At 34.0% G+C, this 13,825-nt stretch overlaps 1 protein-coding gene across 1 annotated transcript in view; it reads left to right on the forward strand.

The window, feature by feature from the left end:
• CDK14 (cyclin dependent kinase 14) overlaps positions 1 to 13,825 on the forward strand; it is a 520,730-nt gene that overhangs the window by 287,364 nt on the left and 219,541 nt on the right. The window contains exon 8 of the mRNA XM_054692320.1: positions 8,671 to 8,794. Within this exon, the coding sequence (XP_054548295.1) occupies positions 8,671 to 8,794 (124 nt within the window). The remainder of the gene's footprint in view (positions 1 to 8,670; positions 8,795 to 13,825) is intronic.

Below are 13,825 nucleotides of genomic sequence, written 5' to 3' on the forward strand. Positions count from 1 at the left end.
TGTAGATGCCTGAATCTTATTACCATGATAAGATCGAATTTTCCTATGTTTTATGTAATATATCTCCACTCCATGTTATTATAATGACTTTTCTAGAATATTCCTTGCAAAAATACACTTGCCATATTTTAATTGAACTGTTTTGGAATAATTAAAAATACCCAAAGTAATTCTGAATTCCCTGCCTTATTCTCTGAAGTATCTGAATCCTATTGTCATAAAGCTTAATTTTATTTTTTATTTCAGTATCTATATTAGTTAAAAAGTTGTGAGGATTACTCTGGTAGGAAAATGCTATTTTTCTTTAATAGTTCAGAGAACAAGCAGGTGTATAACAGGCAGAATAATGTTATGTCAAATTAAGATGGTCTCATACAGATGGCACAGAGAATTGATTTGTAAATGAGACTTTCTAATGTTCAGATATAAAATCAGATAACATCTGATTTTCTCCACATTTTGCATTAGAGCTCTCATCTAGCTGCTAATGATTTCCTACTATGCATTACTGTGAATATTATAGAGCTTTTCCTCATTTGGTATTTTTTGCTGTATTATTATTTCATGAGACCATTAAAGTGTCTTAAAAATCCTTTACCTAGTATTAGCACCTGTCCAGGTTTCTTTTGAAACATTTCATCTTATTTTTGTAAGAACAAAATAATCTTTCATATATAGAAGTGAAGGATTAACAGTAACAGAAAGTAAAACTCCATGTGTCAAATCATATCATGTTAGGCATTCAAAGGGTGTCTAAGTAGAGTTAAGATGTTGGATCTGTGTTGCTTGCTTAGAACATGACTTTTGTATGCTTGGCATCACCTGCTGATCTGCTGGTAACAATTTGTATCAGACAAAGGAATCAAAGCAGCTAATTAAACAACAGACTCTTTCCTAGAGGTACTTTAAAATCCAGATTGAAAAGAAATCACCACAAAGATTGATGAAACACAGACAATCATTGCAAGTATGCCATGTGATATTTTGACTATGGAATTACCTGGCTGGGGAGTACACCGTGCAAATAGAGAGAATACCCTCTTGGGTTTCAAGCTCCAGCCCATTTACCTTTCCTTGCTCCTTTCTAAGATGGATTTACACCAGACTCCTTTGTTTGTGTTTGCCAAAACAAACATGGATACCCAGGAGGGAAATCAGCCTGATTATAATGTATACATACTGGCAGGGATTTTTCTGATTGTCTCAGACATCCTGGTGCCAGTATGTCTAATTGATATTTCTCATTAATACATAATTCCTATTATTTAAGACTTCTCTGACAGGATAGAGATTTGTTGATTGTTTGTATTTAAATTCCAAGTCTTTACTTGTCTCCATTTGAAATTTATTATTCTTAGCAAGGCAGACCTCTCCTGCCGCCCACTGCTCCCCTCAGCAGTGTACTTCGGTTCTTCTGCCTGTTCTGCTTCCCGCTCTGGCTCTGGTGAATTCTCTCAACCTCCCGCGCTTCTGACTGTACCCAGTGCTTGTATAAATAAATAAATAAATCTTTGAAATTTATTATTCTTTTTGGTACAGTTTGCAGGTGTGAGCTTTCTCCAAGACTCTTAGACTGAAGATTCATCATTTTGTCAGTTTGCATCGCTCTCTTTTGTTTAAATTTAACATTAGCCATACTAATCGACAGTAAGGAAGTGATTTATGTGTTGTGTGTATATATATATACATATATGTGTGTATATGCACATACATATACACATGTATACACATATGTATATACATATATGTACATACACAGGTATATATACTCACATATATCACACACACATGTATAGTGTCTATGATATTGCCTTATGTTGTAAAGCCATTTTAAAATATATTTGTTTTCATTCTGTGTAAAAAAAATAACACTGTGGTTGAGGGAGAGAAGCATGCATTAATAAATGAAGTTGACTTAAAATTCTATTTCATGTTACTCCTTTTTAGTTTTAAAAAGTGCATTTATAGTGCAGTTGTATAATTCTGCACTATATTGACAAAGAGAAACTGAGCAATGAGGGCCTCCCCTGGTGGCTCAGTGGTTGAGTGCTGGGCTGCAAAGATGTCTGCAGCCTCTGTAGCGCAGGTTCGATCCCCGGCGGCCAGCAAGGGTCCCACATGGCGCAGACCTCTCCTGCCTTGCCCACTGCTCCCCTCAGCAGTGTATTTCGTCAGTTTGCCTGTTCTGTTCCCCACTCTGGCTCTGGTGAATTCTCTCACCCTCCCACGCTTCTTACTGTACCCAGTGTTTGTATAAATAAATCTTAAAAAAAAAAAAGAAAAAAGAAACTGAGCAATGACCTATTTTCAGCATATTTTCTTATCTTTAAACAACTCAGGTTTTCTGTGGAAAATTATGTTGGGTAACTGTTAAAACCAACAGCTTAAGTTTGTTCCTACCAAGCATGGGAATATTTCTAATACTTAACTTTCATCTGCTAACCACCTCTTTTAAAGGGAAGATTCCCATCCTCAGTCATCCCCATTTTCTTCATTTTCTTCATGTATATAACTCTATTGACTTGGAAACCTTTTTGCTATATTAAATCTTCTTCCAAGGAACTTTGTAAAACAAAGACCTGCGTTACAAGCCCCATTTCCATGTTTTCAGTCCGCTGACTCTTTGTGGGGGCATCTTGGTGCCAGAAACAACACTTTGCTTTATCTCCATTAGAGAGACCAACAGAGAAGGTGGAAGGGGAGGCAGGCTAATTTACCGTATATGCTCAAGCATCATAGAAAGTGTTTAATATTTCTCCCAAGAGCTTACACAAGTACCTGAAATTCTCATTTTTTGATTCATCCTTTTCCAGAAAGTTATCATCGTTAGGAATAGGATATTAAGGCTAAAATATCTTAGAGTGTGTAAATTAAATTTTTGTTACATTATTTAGAAATGATGAAATGTTATGTATCTCAGGATTTGAGAAGCAGAAAATTTAATGGAAGAACCCAAAAAGAGAAAAAAGTGGCAAGACAAACTATTTCTGAGAGTTGGGCCTGTCAGTTATACTAGACAAAAAAAAAAAATGTAAACATATAAAACCTGATGTCCTGGTATGAATATTTGTATCTAAACATTCTTTTTGAAAGATTCAACACATAAAATTGCAATGATGTTTTGTGAAATGCAAACTGTTTGGATATGCACTGTGTACAGTGTCTTACAGATGAACATTTGATTTTTGCATTAGCTACTCACAAATTTGAAACTCGGCTTTATGGAGTGAATCATGATGAATCATTCTGTGGCTTTTAAAAACTGAGGAAGCTCTAACATTAAAATAAAATCATTGTTTGGTTCATATCATAAACTATTTTATAAAATATAAAGTTTATAAAATATTCATTAGATAATTTAGGATCTTAATTTTCCAGTTTATTTTTCATTTCTAGAAAGTTTGATGTCTGGGTTATTAATGTTTGTGTAGCCTATGGGTTTTAAAACTATAGTGTGTCAATCACAGAGTATAGTAATAGAGGTATTTATTTACCCAGGTACACCTTCGGTTTATTTCCCAATGTCATATGTTGTAACCTTGGGTTCACACAATGTGAAACTACTTTAATCATATAGTATATATATTTAAAAGTTGTATCAAGCAATACTTTTAATTTCAGGTGTCAGAGAAGGAAAAATGGGTTCAAATATCACTACCATCCCTTACTTGTTCTTGTGTCTTCTTGGTCAATTCATTTTAATTTTCCTGAATCTATATTTCCTTATCTGTGAAATGGGGATGAGAATAGTCCTGTTGCAGAGATGTTGAGACAATTAAGTTCTCTGAATGGGTATAAAACATATATCATCACAATAAATCCTTAATAAATGGCAGTTATTATCGTTATTTGATTTGTAGCATTCCTTCATATCTTTTATTTGTAAAATTTTGGAGTGAAGCCATGTTATAATGTGGATGACTACTGAAAGTTTAAGACTCAATTTATCATTCTTAAGCCAAGAAACCTAAGATACAGAGATGTTAGGCTTGATTCCCAACTGGTATAGAAAAGTAGCTGTAGTAACTGTTTTTTAAGAATTCATTTTGTGCCATGAGATACAGGGTCCATTGCTTATGTTTGTAATGAGCCTTTTATAAGCATTTAGAAATTGGAAATCTGCAAGATGTCCTCTGTGCTGCATTTTATATTAAGTGAAAAACATATTTTGCATTTGATTATATTTCAGACCATTTGTGGAATCTAATGACTAAACGTTGAGACAAAGAATATCTGATCACACATGTTTAGATTTTTAAAGGGAAGGAGACTATAAAACTTTCTACTTTATACACTTGCCAGTATTCTTCTCAGTAATAAATACAACATAGTGAATTATGTAATGACTGTTTTTACCAACTAACTTTAACAGTTCTGATAAGACTTTTAAATCTTTTTTTTTAAACCTACTTAAAGTCTAAAGAATTTTACAAAGAGGTAGATGAACTGTTAAAGGTATTCCCAGATATATGCCCAGATATATATGACACTGAAATATAAGCTGCTTTCTGTTGGGATGGCAGGGTTACTGGCCTATGGATAGATCTGCTGCTGGCAAAGGTGTCCCTGTTCATACTATTGCTGTGTTGTTGGTTTGTTTTTTTTTTTATGGCCTAAAATGTTATTTATTTTCAATCTTCAATGATGATACTGAAGGATTTGGAAGAATGTTCTTTTATAGAGTTGAGTAGAATATCCTAGGTGACAAAATATTCTTATACCTTTTGGCCTACCCAAGTAGAAAGATAGGAAGAGAGTTTCAAATATGGTAACTTACCAACTTCAGTTGGTATCGACATAAAACTTTCTCCTGCTATGTTATTTATCACTAAGGGGATTTTAAATAGCAATAACAAGAATCATATACTTATTATATATTATGCTAACTGAGTCTTTCAAAAAGTTGGTTCACTTTGTAAAAGCATTTTGATTATATTGAGTTTTCATTCATGCATTTATGAAGCGTCAACTTCATTTAAGTTAATGAGGTATAATGGGAAGTTCACAAGTTTTCTGTGACGGTTGAATGCCTTTGAGTAAGGTTCTTATGCTTTTAGGCCTTAGTTTTCTCATTTGTTTTTTAAAACGGAGAAATACAATTTCATAGATGGAAAGGATTAAATGATATATGTAAAGTACATGGAACATTCTTTAAATTAGAGTAAGTCTTCTGTTAGGATTAATCTATCTAATTTAGCATTGCTGCTGCTTCTTTACAACCTACGCCTGCCGTTCATATCTGTTAGCACATCAAAATGTTTTTTCTAAATTATCAATTTTCTAATGGTTTCAGTGGGATTTGTGGTCTCCCCCATGCCACCATTACTTGATGGTAAATTGGTGGTAGGTTTATAGTTTCATAGATATAGTTTATAGTTTCATATATTGTCTTCATTTATTTGTTTAACTTTTTCTCCTAAATTTGTCTGGAGTTCTTTCTTGGAGCCCTCAGTTTTTTCCCTCAAAAGAGTAACGGGTTTGCCGATAACCCATCATTTCAAATTGTGTGGTTGGTGATGTTTCTCATGTTTCCTAGTGAACTTTTATGTGCAATGCATTCTGATTGCAGAGTGACACTGATTTCAGAGTGACAAGTTTCCCAGGATTCATTTCCTACTCTTCATATAGTGGCAGAATCAATCCTATAGTTTTTGGGTTTTGTAGCTCCTCCCTCTTCTTTGCCTTCAGTTCACTCTGTTCATGTTGCTGTTACAGTGTAGACCTCTTGAAGCTGTGGTTATCTGTTTATGTGTGTCTTCTGCCCAATGGGCTGAGTTCTTAGTCCAGTGACTACATTTCGCATCTTATTCATCTTTGCATCCCACCTCATGGCAGCACCTGGCACATGGTTGGCACTTAATAATCCTGGATGAAATTAAATTCTAGGGATTTGTTCTTCCTTAATTTCATGCATTGTTCAAAGAGCTAAAATTTGGGGCTCTATTAATTTTGTTTGGGGCCCAGTTTGTCATGTAGGCAGCTGTAGTCAGAATGTGTAGTTTCATCCTTTCTTAATGCTGATTTATTTAATCCCTTTTAATATCCTATTTGAAGAGCTTCTGTATTGACATGAGAATTATATAGTCAACTAATTAGTAAAAGTATTAAAAGAGCCCTTTGGCACTGTTTAATCTACCCACTTCTGCCCTTAGCATTCTTGAGAGTACCATTCTGGTATTTCCTACCTGTTATTTTTGTAATTTGCTTCATCCAGATGCTGGAAATTCAGTTCAGTCAATTTAGTAATCACTTCTATTGCTGAAATAGGAGTGCCCAGAGTGTGCCCAGGTTAGGAAAGTGGTTGTGGCACATAGCCTGTGGGAGGAAGGCTCATACTATATTGGAATAGAAATAAGCAGAGGCTGCTTCAGGGTGCAAAGGAGAGGGAGCACTTCATTCAGTCCTGGAGAAGTGTTGAAGCCCTGCGGAGGTGTCAAGAAAGACATCAGGGGCATGTGATTCTTGACGAGTGACCCCCGTCATATGTGGAGATAAGCAGGCCCTGGGGAGAGGATTTTCCTGTCATAGATGGGCAAGAACAAAACTAAAGAGTTGAAGAACACTATGGTCTGAGTCTGAGTATGGGGTCACTGATTGGATTTGGGGAGGGTAGGTTGATGATGTTGAGCATCCATTCAAATCAGGGCTCAGGCAGCAACCTTAAAGGTCTTGGATTAGATGCCCAGATTTTATCTTGTCATTTAAAGGAAACAGCTTTTATAGCAACACTTTCCCTACTTGTATGGATTTCTCGTTTGGATTGCTGTAGTGTGGTGGTTACAGGAATGTGCTGTGGAGTCAGACTGCCTGGGTGTGAGTCCTTGCTCTTCTGCTTAATTGCTGTGGGACTGTGAGAAACTGTGCGGGACTATGAGAAACTATGCTCAGCTTCCTTATCGCTGATACAGAGATAATAGTGATACCTTCTCTATTAACATTGTTACAGAGATTAAATTATATTCTATGATGCATGGAAGGGCGGCTGGCACTCTGTGTCATCCATTTGTTAAACTAAAATACATTGCCATCATTAAATACACACTCATATTCTGATAAATCTCTGCTAGACCCAAAAATCAGTTAGCACCATGCAGAATGACAAATTTTGTTTTCAAAATCAGATAATTTTTGAAGTCAAGTTTTTTATGTGGTCTTCCTTTTATTGTTTGCTCATTTGTTTTACATTTTGAAAACAAAAAGTAGCTTTGCTCAGTGTTTCTCCCTGCTATACTGAAGGAATATGGATTTTTCTCAAGAAATTTTTAGTTTTTTAGAATTGAAGATGCAAGGAGTATGAGAAGTAAGACATGAGACTGGAAACTGCTGGTGATGGTGTTATATCTTTTCACCTGCTGCACAGGAAGAATTGAGAGGGAGAGTGACGAGAGATGTTTGCTTTCTGAGGTTCTCAAATCAGTATTTTATTGTAAGATAAAACAGAACAGATTTGTACTTTCTGATACTTAGATTCTGATTACAATTGTTCTAGCCCTTCATTGTTCCACAGCATACTGTCACATGCAAAGATTTTTTAAATAAATTCATTTAATGTTATTACCAGGTATCCACCCTGTAAAAATTTTACTTAGCTTTTTTTGTCTCTATTTAGTTGGCAAATATTCCAGAATGCTAGATTCTTGGGCCTTTAAAAGTTGTTATTCTTTTCTCTTTGAATATTCTGGAATCCTCCTAGCACCAGTCTTTGACACCTAATTCATTTAATATTTTCCTGAAACTGTATTTTGTTATTATCCAGTTACATAGACTAGAATATCAATAATACTTAAAATGTTTTTATTTTTGATTTTGGAGTCTCATTTTAAAAAACTATGTCAATTAGGCTTATTTTGGAAAGTAAATTTTTCATAAGCAGAATATTGGAATGCCATGCAAATCACTTTTTTTTTTTTGGTTGTCAAAATGGAAACACTTGATTTAATACAAAATGAAACTAAACAGAGAGGTCCCTAAGTTATTTCTTAAAAGTCAAAGATATTACTCTTGAATTCTTGATTTCTCTGTTTTCTGTATTTCCTTTCCCATAAAGATGGGTCAGCTCTGTAATTAGTGAAGGTACATGTCTGTCTTTAGGCAGTAGCCTAATCTCTATGGCCATATGTACAAAGCAGTATAATTACAATGTAGTATTAATTGGATCATGTGACTTTTTGTTTTAATTATTTTAAGTCATCTTGTCTTTCCATTCCTTAAAGCATGCTAATGAGTGAATCTTTGGGTACCATGTTTTATGTCATTTCTATGGAATTAAAAGATGTGCATATTTGCTTAAATTTGGTTTATAAATGTCTGTTCTTTTTTTTCATAATGCTGTACATGTATGTTTTTTGTCTCTCACATCAATTTAGACCTGAAGAAGTAAAATATTATAAAGAATCGAAAGTGTGCATTTTGCTTAATCTTTAGAACGAAATTGAATTTTAGATTTCTTTTGCTAAGGTGTCACTTAGCTGGTTGACAAAATATGTTGTTAAAAATATTTTAGATTTACTTCTTAATAAATTACAGATTTCTATTTCTTCTGTTTAATTTGATAGGAAATTTAGTGATGGGTATCTATTTTCACTATATACAAGTACTTGGCACACTGTATGTAGAAAGTGGCATTTATCTGTGTTCATATTTTAACTTTTGTCTTCTTATTTTTTTCAGTTGTTTTTATTTCAGTTGCTGCGAGGGCTGTCTTACATCCACCAGCGTTATATTTTGCACAGAGATCTGAAACCACAGAACCTTCTGATCAGTGACACGGGGGAGTTAAAGCTGGCAGATTTCGGTAGGAAAGCGGTTAATTACCAGTCTATTTTGTCACACTGTGAGAATGCCAGGCAGATGGTGGCACTGCATTTGTTTAGGTGCACTTCTTCTATCATTATAGATCATGGCGCAATTTTGGGGGGAGTAAAGGAATCTCTTTGATCAACCAAATGTTTGATAGATTTTTTTAAAAATTCAGATTGCTTGTCAGAGTCTTAATCATAAGCATAAATCATATTACATGTATTTCCAAAGGAAAAGTTAATAATTTTTTTTTGTTTTTGTTCTTTTTAGTTAATAAAATTTTAAGCATAAAATATATTCAAAGAAATCTAATTCTTTTCACATTTTATTATGAAATGTCAAACACACCGAAGAATAAGGTAGTATATATGCCCCCTTTATCCAGCTTCAACAATTTATATTGTCAGACTTGAGAAAACTGGAATTAAGCCTGGGCATCCAAAATATATTTAACAGTATATGTTGCCCTAAGACATTTTGGAAAAGAGTCAAAGTTTATTTCTTAAATCTCTCTCTTTTTTTGTTTAAAGCTAGGGGACAATGTTTTAACCTTTCTGGAAGTGACTTTTGTTTCACAAATTCTCAACAACCTCACAAAAGTTGATTCCAGTTTTAAAGTTGAGGTCCTGACTTGGGCCCATTATATCATCCCTTCTTTAAAAGTTTTCACCTTGACTTTTTTAGAATCTTTCCTCAGACGCTGTTCTGAGCACCCAAAAAGAAGGAAACTAATGTCCTTGCTCTCTTTCCTCCTGTCAAGACTGACATTTCTGCATCTCCCTGCTCACTGTCACACCACAGAGTGAGCTGATTCCCAGAACTGGGGACTGCTGATGGCACCAGGCTGGGCTGACAGTGCCTTGCCTCAATTATACTTGAATACATATTCTGATTAGAAATTTGTCCCATTAAGAGTGAAATGGAAATATTACCCTTGAGACATAAAGATGCCTGAGGTTCAGATATGCGCTTGGCTGAAATATGATTAACTTTTCCCACCCCACCCCCCAATAAATATAAGCGAGCAGGAAATGTTTTTTTCTTATTTCTAGGTTAGTAAAATGTTGAATACCTTTGGAATGTATCTACTTCAGTTTTGTTAGTGCTTTTTTTTTCTAAAATTAAAATAAAATGAAAGCATGAATAATGATTTATTACAATACTTGCTCTCAAGTATTGTAGTCACTTGTTCTCATCTAGCTTGGTAAATTAATAAAGCTCTGTAGTGTCTGCTATATTGTCAGATTTTAGCATCAGAATATTTGGCTAGATGTAAAGTCTTTCTATAACAGGGTTGAAAATAATGGAGAATAGATAGATTGAGGAGAGATTTGCAGTTGCTCATATTCAAGGTTATTGGTTTTTCTTGGAACATATTTTATAGTCTAGTATCAGTAAAATAAGAGTTTATAGTGATTTTCTTCTGGTGCGTTGGTATACCACAAGGTGTATGTTGGAGTAAATTACTGTATTGAACATTCAATTTTATTGAATGTGGTTTTCTTGTGTATTTGTGAAGTTGATTTTGTTTGTACAACCAATGGTATAAGAGTCACTGTAAGTACTTATTGGGGATTATTTTTTAATTTTTATGAAGGCATTTTTATTATAATAAGTAAGTTCATCTTCAAAGTTTTGTAGGGATCTTGAGAACTGACTTTATAATATTGGATACAGAAATAAATTGGCATATTAACTTCAGACAAATTAGAAATATTTTTTACAAAATCAGAAAAATTTAAAAGTGTGAACAAATAAGAGATAACAAGTGTTCACATTTTTGTTGTTTCTTTTTCCACTGCCTTTCTACTCCTCCTCTCTTCTCTTTTCGTGATTCTTCTACCTATTATAGGTCATCAAATAAGGAAGCATACTGTTTTATAAACTGTTTTCACATAAAATTTATCATGAACATGTTACTAAATATGAAAAAATAATTTGTAGCAGGTTAGATTTTTCCTTTAACAGCCAAAAAAATCTCATCTTTTTATACAATCCCTTGTCAATATTTTCGTTCTAATTGTTGTCTATTATGCACAGTCCTGTACTGAACATCTTTGTAGAGAAAGCTATTATGCAATATTGAGTTTTTGCACATTTAAGCATAAATGTGCCTTCCAACCTGACTGCTCTGCAGAAAGGTTATGCCATGTGCTTTCCTCATTGTCACGAACTAAATCTTCTTGCCTGGAACACACACTTGGCGTGCGTCCTTTGTACGGAGTGTAATGAGCGAGACTCATTCACCAACTGACAATTTCCCCCAATTAATTGTGCATTATTTTTGTCTTTTAATTTAAGACATGCAATTAACTGTGATTTACTGCTCTTGGGCACGTGTTTGTGTCTGAGATGAAGGAAACACAGTTGAAGCTTCAGAGAAGCAAGACAGTCAAAATAGGATGGTTCCAGGCAGCAGAATAATTAGTAAGTCTAGGTCTCAATTCAGAGTTTGATGTATGAAGAGCTTTAGAAAGAGTTTCTTTGTTCAACCTTCTTCTCTTATATGAAACATACCGTAAAATTTTTCATTATAAGAGACAAATGAAATCTGTGTAATTATTGTTCCCATATTGTAAATGCTGCTGCTTTTATTTGAAAAATATTTGGAAAGAGGGAGGAAACTGACAATTATTTCATTTGTTCTTTGTGTCAGACCTATGGAAATTCTTGTTTCAGTGTCTTTTAAACACGGTAAAATGCAATAATCTATATTTTGAGGAGACACATGTGATTCATAGTGTTAGGAACTTGCCCATGCTTAATTAATACATAGCTGGCTGCAAAGCTGAAATTCATATGTTTGACCCATATCCTTCAATCTCAAGTGTCCTGGGGGTTTAGATGTTTTACTTTATAGAGCTGCCTGGTGTTGATGCTTTATATGCATGTATAAGTGTGGTATGTATATATGTGGTTTTCTACGTACAACTACAAGTCTAATACCAATGTTATGAAAGTAGATTGCACTAATAGCAAAAAAACATGTATCATATAATTTAAAGAACATTTTTTCATTTAACTAATTCAGTAGTAATGAGTGAGTTCAGCCTTAGCTCTTTGGAGATATTACCTGATGAACAAGGTAAACCAGACAATAATGCATTTATAGGTTTAAGTGGAATGCATTTCCAAATTCCAGATGGTTAAAATGCTGTTACTATTTTTGCTTCTTGTAAGAAAAATCATAGTTAAGCATTTTGCTGAGACTTGTTTCCTTTCTGCATTTTGAATAGTGAAGTGTTCATGATTTAGAATTGTCAATGACTTTCCAGGTTTGTCCTATCTGAACACAGTAAAATAATAGAATTTTGTAGAGTTGCCTAGACTCATTTCTAAACAAGATTCATCTTTACATTATCTATGGTAAAATAACATTTCAAATCCCTTATCCAGCCTATGTTCTATCCTTTCTTACTCCTTTCGCTTTGACTGGAATCCTCTTCCTCCCAGTTCTCATGTGGTTGCTTCTTTCTCATCATACAAATCACAGATCATATGTCACCTGTTTAAAGAGACTTTCTTTCACCAAATAGAACCTTCCTCATTAATACCATTCAGTTTAACTTCATCAAGAGCACTAATAGCACACTGAAATGATATTGTTCATTTGCTTATGCTTATTTTTTTTTTTTTTGATTTTTGCATCTGCTACTTGCTTGTAAGCTCTATGAGAGTAAGGACATGGCCTCTCTTCCTCACTCTTATTTATTTGTGCTGTCTAGCACCATGTTAGGACCTAGTAGGTGCTCATAGTGGTTGAATGAATAAATTGATGCATGTCTGAATTGGGTATTAGTGTATAAACTAAAAGTTACCTGAATTTGCTAATTTTGGCTTGATTAGCTTTGGCAAACTAGAAGTTTACAAATTAATCTCTTCCAACTCAGCAGACCTTAAATGTACTGTTGTGGGGAGCAAAGTTGTGTTGAATCATTGAAGTAGGAGAGCTGAGAACTGGCTTGTGACTTTTAACAAATCATTCATCCCTCTGAACCCTAAGCTCCCCATCTGAAAATAAGAACATTCTAGGATCCTTTTTTCATTAGTTTTTTTCTTTCATTTAAATATTTTTAAATGAAACATTATAATATTTTGTAGGTTTTAAGTATACAGCATATTTTCATATCTGTATATGCTACATCATGTTTCTCAGTGTAATCTATAGATTCAATGCAATCCTTACCAAGGTTTTACCAGAATCCATTTTTTAATTTTATTTATATTATTTACATCATTTTTGATTTTTGTACAATGTATGCACTCATTAGTTTTTTATGCTATACATTTCTTTAGTTATTGATCTATAATAACCAAGTATTCATTGGTGGATAAAAATGAGTTCTTTGAATCTGGAATCAATGCTCTACTATCCCCCTACTTTTTTTATTATAGTTTCTGTAAGTTCAAATAAATGTGAGCCACACTTTTGTGCTGTGCATTAAGGTCATGTTAACAGCAAGTAGTTGAAGTTTGACAAATAAATACACAAATAAATTCACAGAAAAGTAATGTTCATTTGTATTGTAATAGTATGAAACTTAAAGGTATTTTTTTTCATGTAATATTAAAACAAAAATATGAATGTAGAATTGTGTCTTTCTGTAATTCCTGCAAGATGGTGGTGGTGTCATGTACATTTCCTAGCCATTCTTCCACTAATTTTAAGGGTCATGGCCTACCTACATGGGGAGGCAGCTGGGTTAAATTAGCCCCTGAAAAAAAGAGACTATAAGAACTCTGTAATATAAGCACTTAAGGTCTTGGCTTATTTTACTGATTTTCTAATGCAGAAACTAAGTTAAACTGTTCTGTGGTTTTAATCAAGTAAAATGGCACAAGTGTCTTTCCCACCAGAGATTAAAATATTACCTCCCTAATGTTGGTAGTTTCCTCCTCCAGGCTGTTTTTTTTGTCTCAATTTGAGAAGAAAATTATTGTAAATCACATTTTAGATTAATTTGCAGAATACCCTAGGGATGGAACTCCGCAAAGGCCATGGTGAGTGCATCGTTTGTTTGCTGTG

Source organism: Talpa occidentalis, unplaced genomic scaffold, assembly GCF_014898055.3.
Source record: "Talpa occidentalis isolate TD23 unplaced genomic scaffold, MPIMG_talOcc4v2.1, whole genome shotgun sequence".
In the NCBI taxonomy this organism is placed as follows: Eukaryota; Metazoa; Chordata; class Mammalia; order Eulipotyphla; family Talpidae; genus Talpa; species Talpa occidentalis.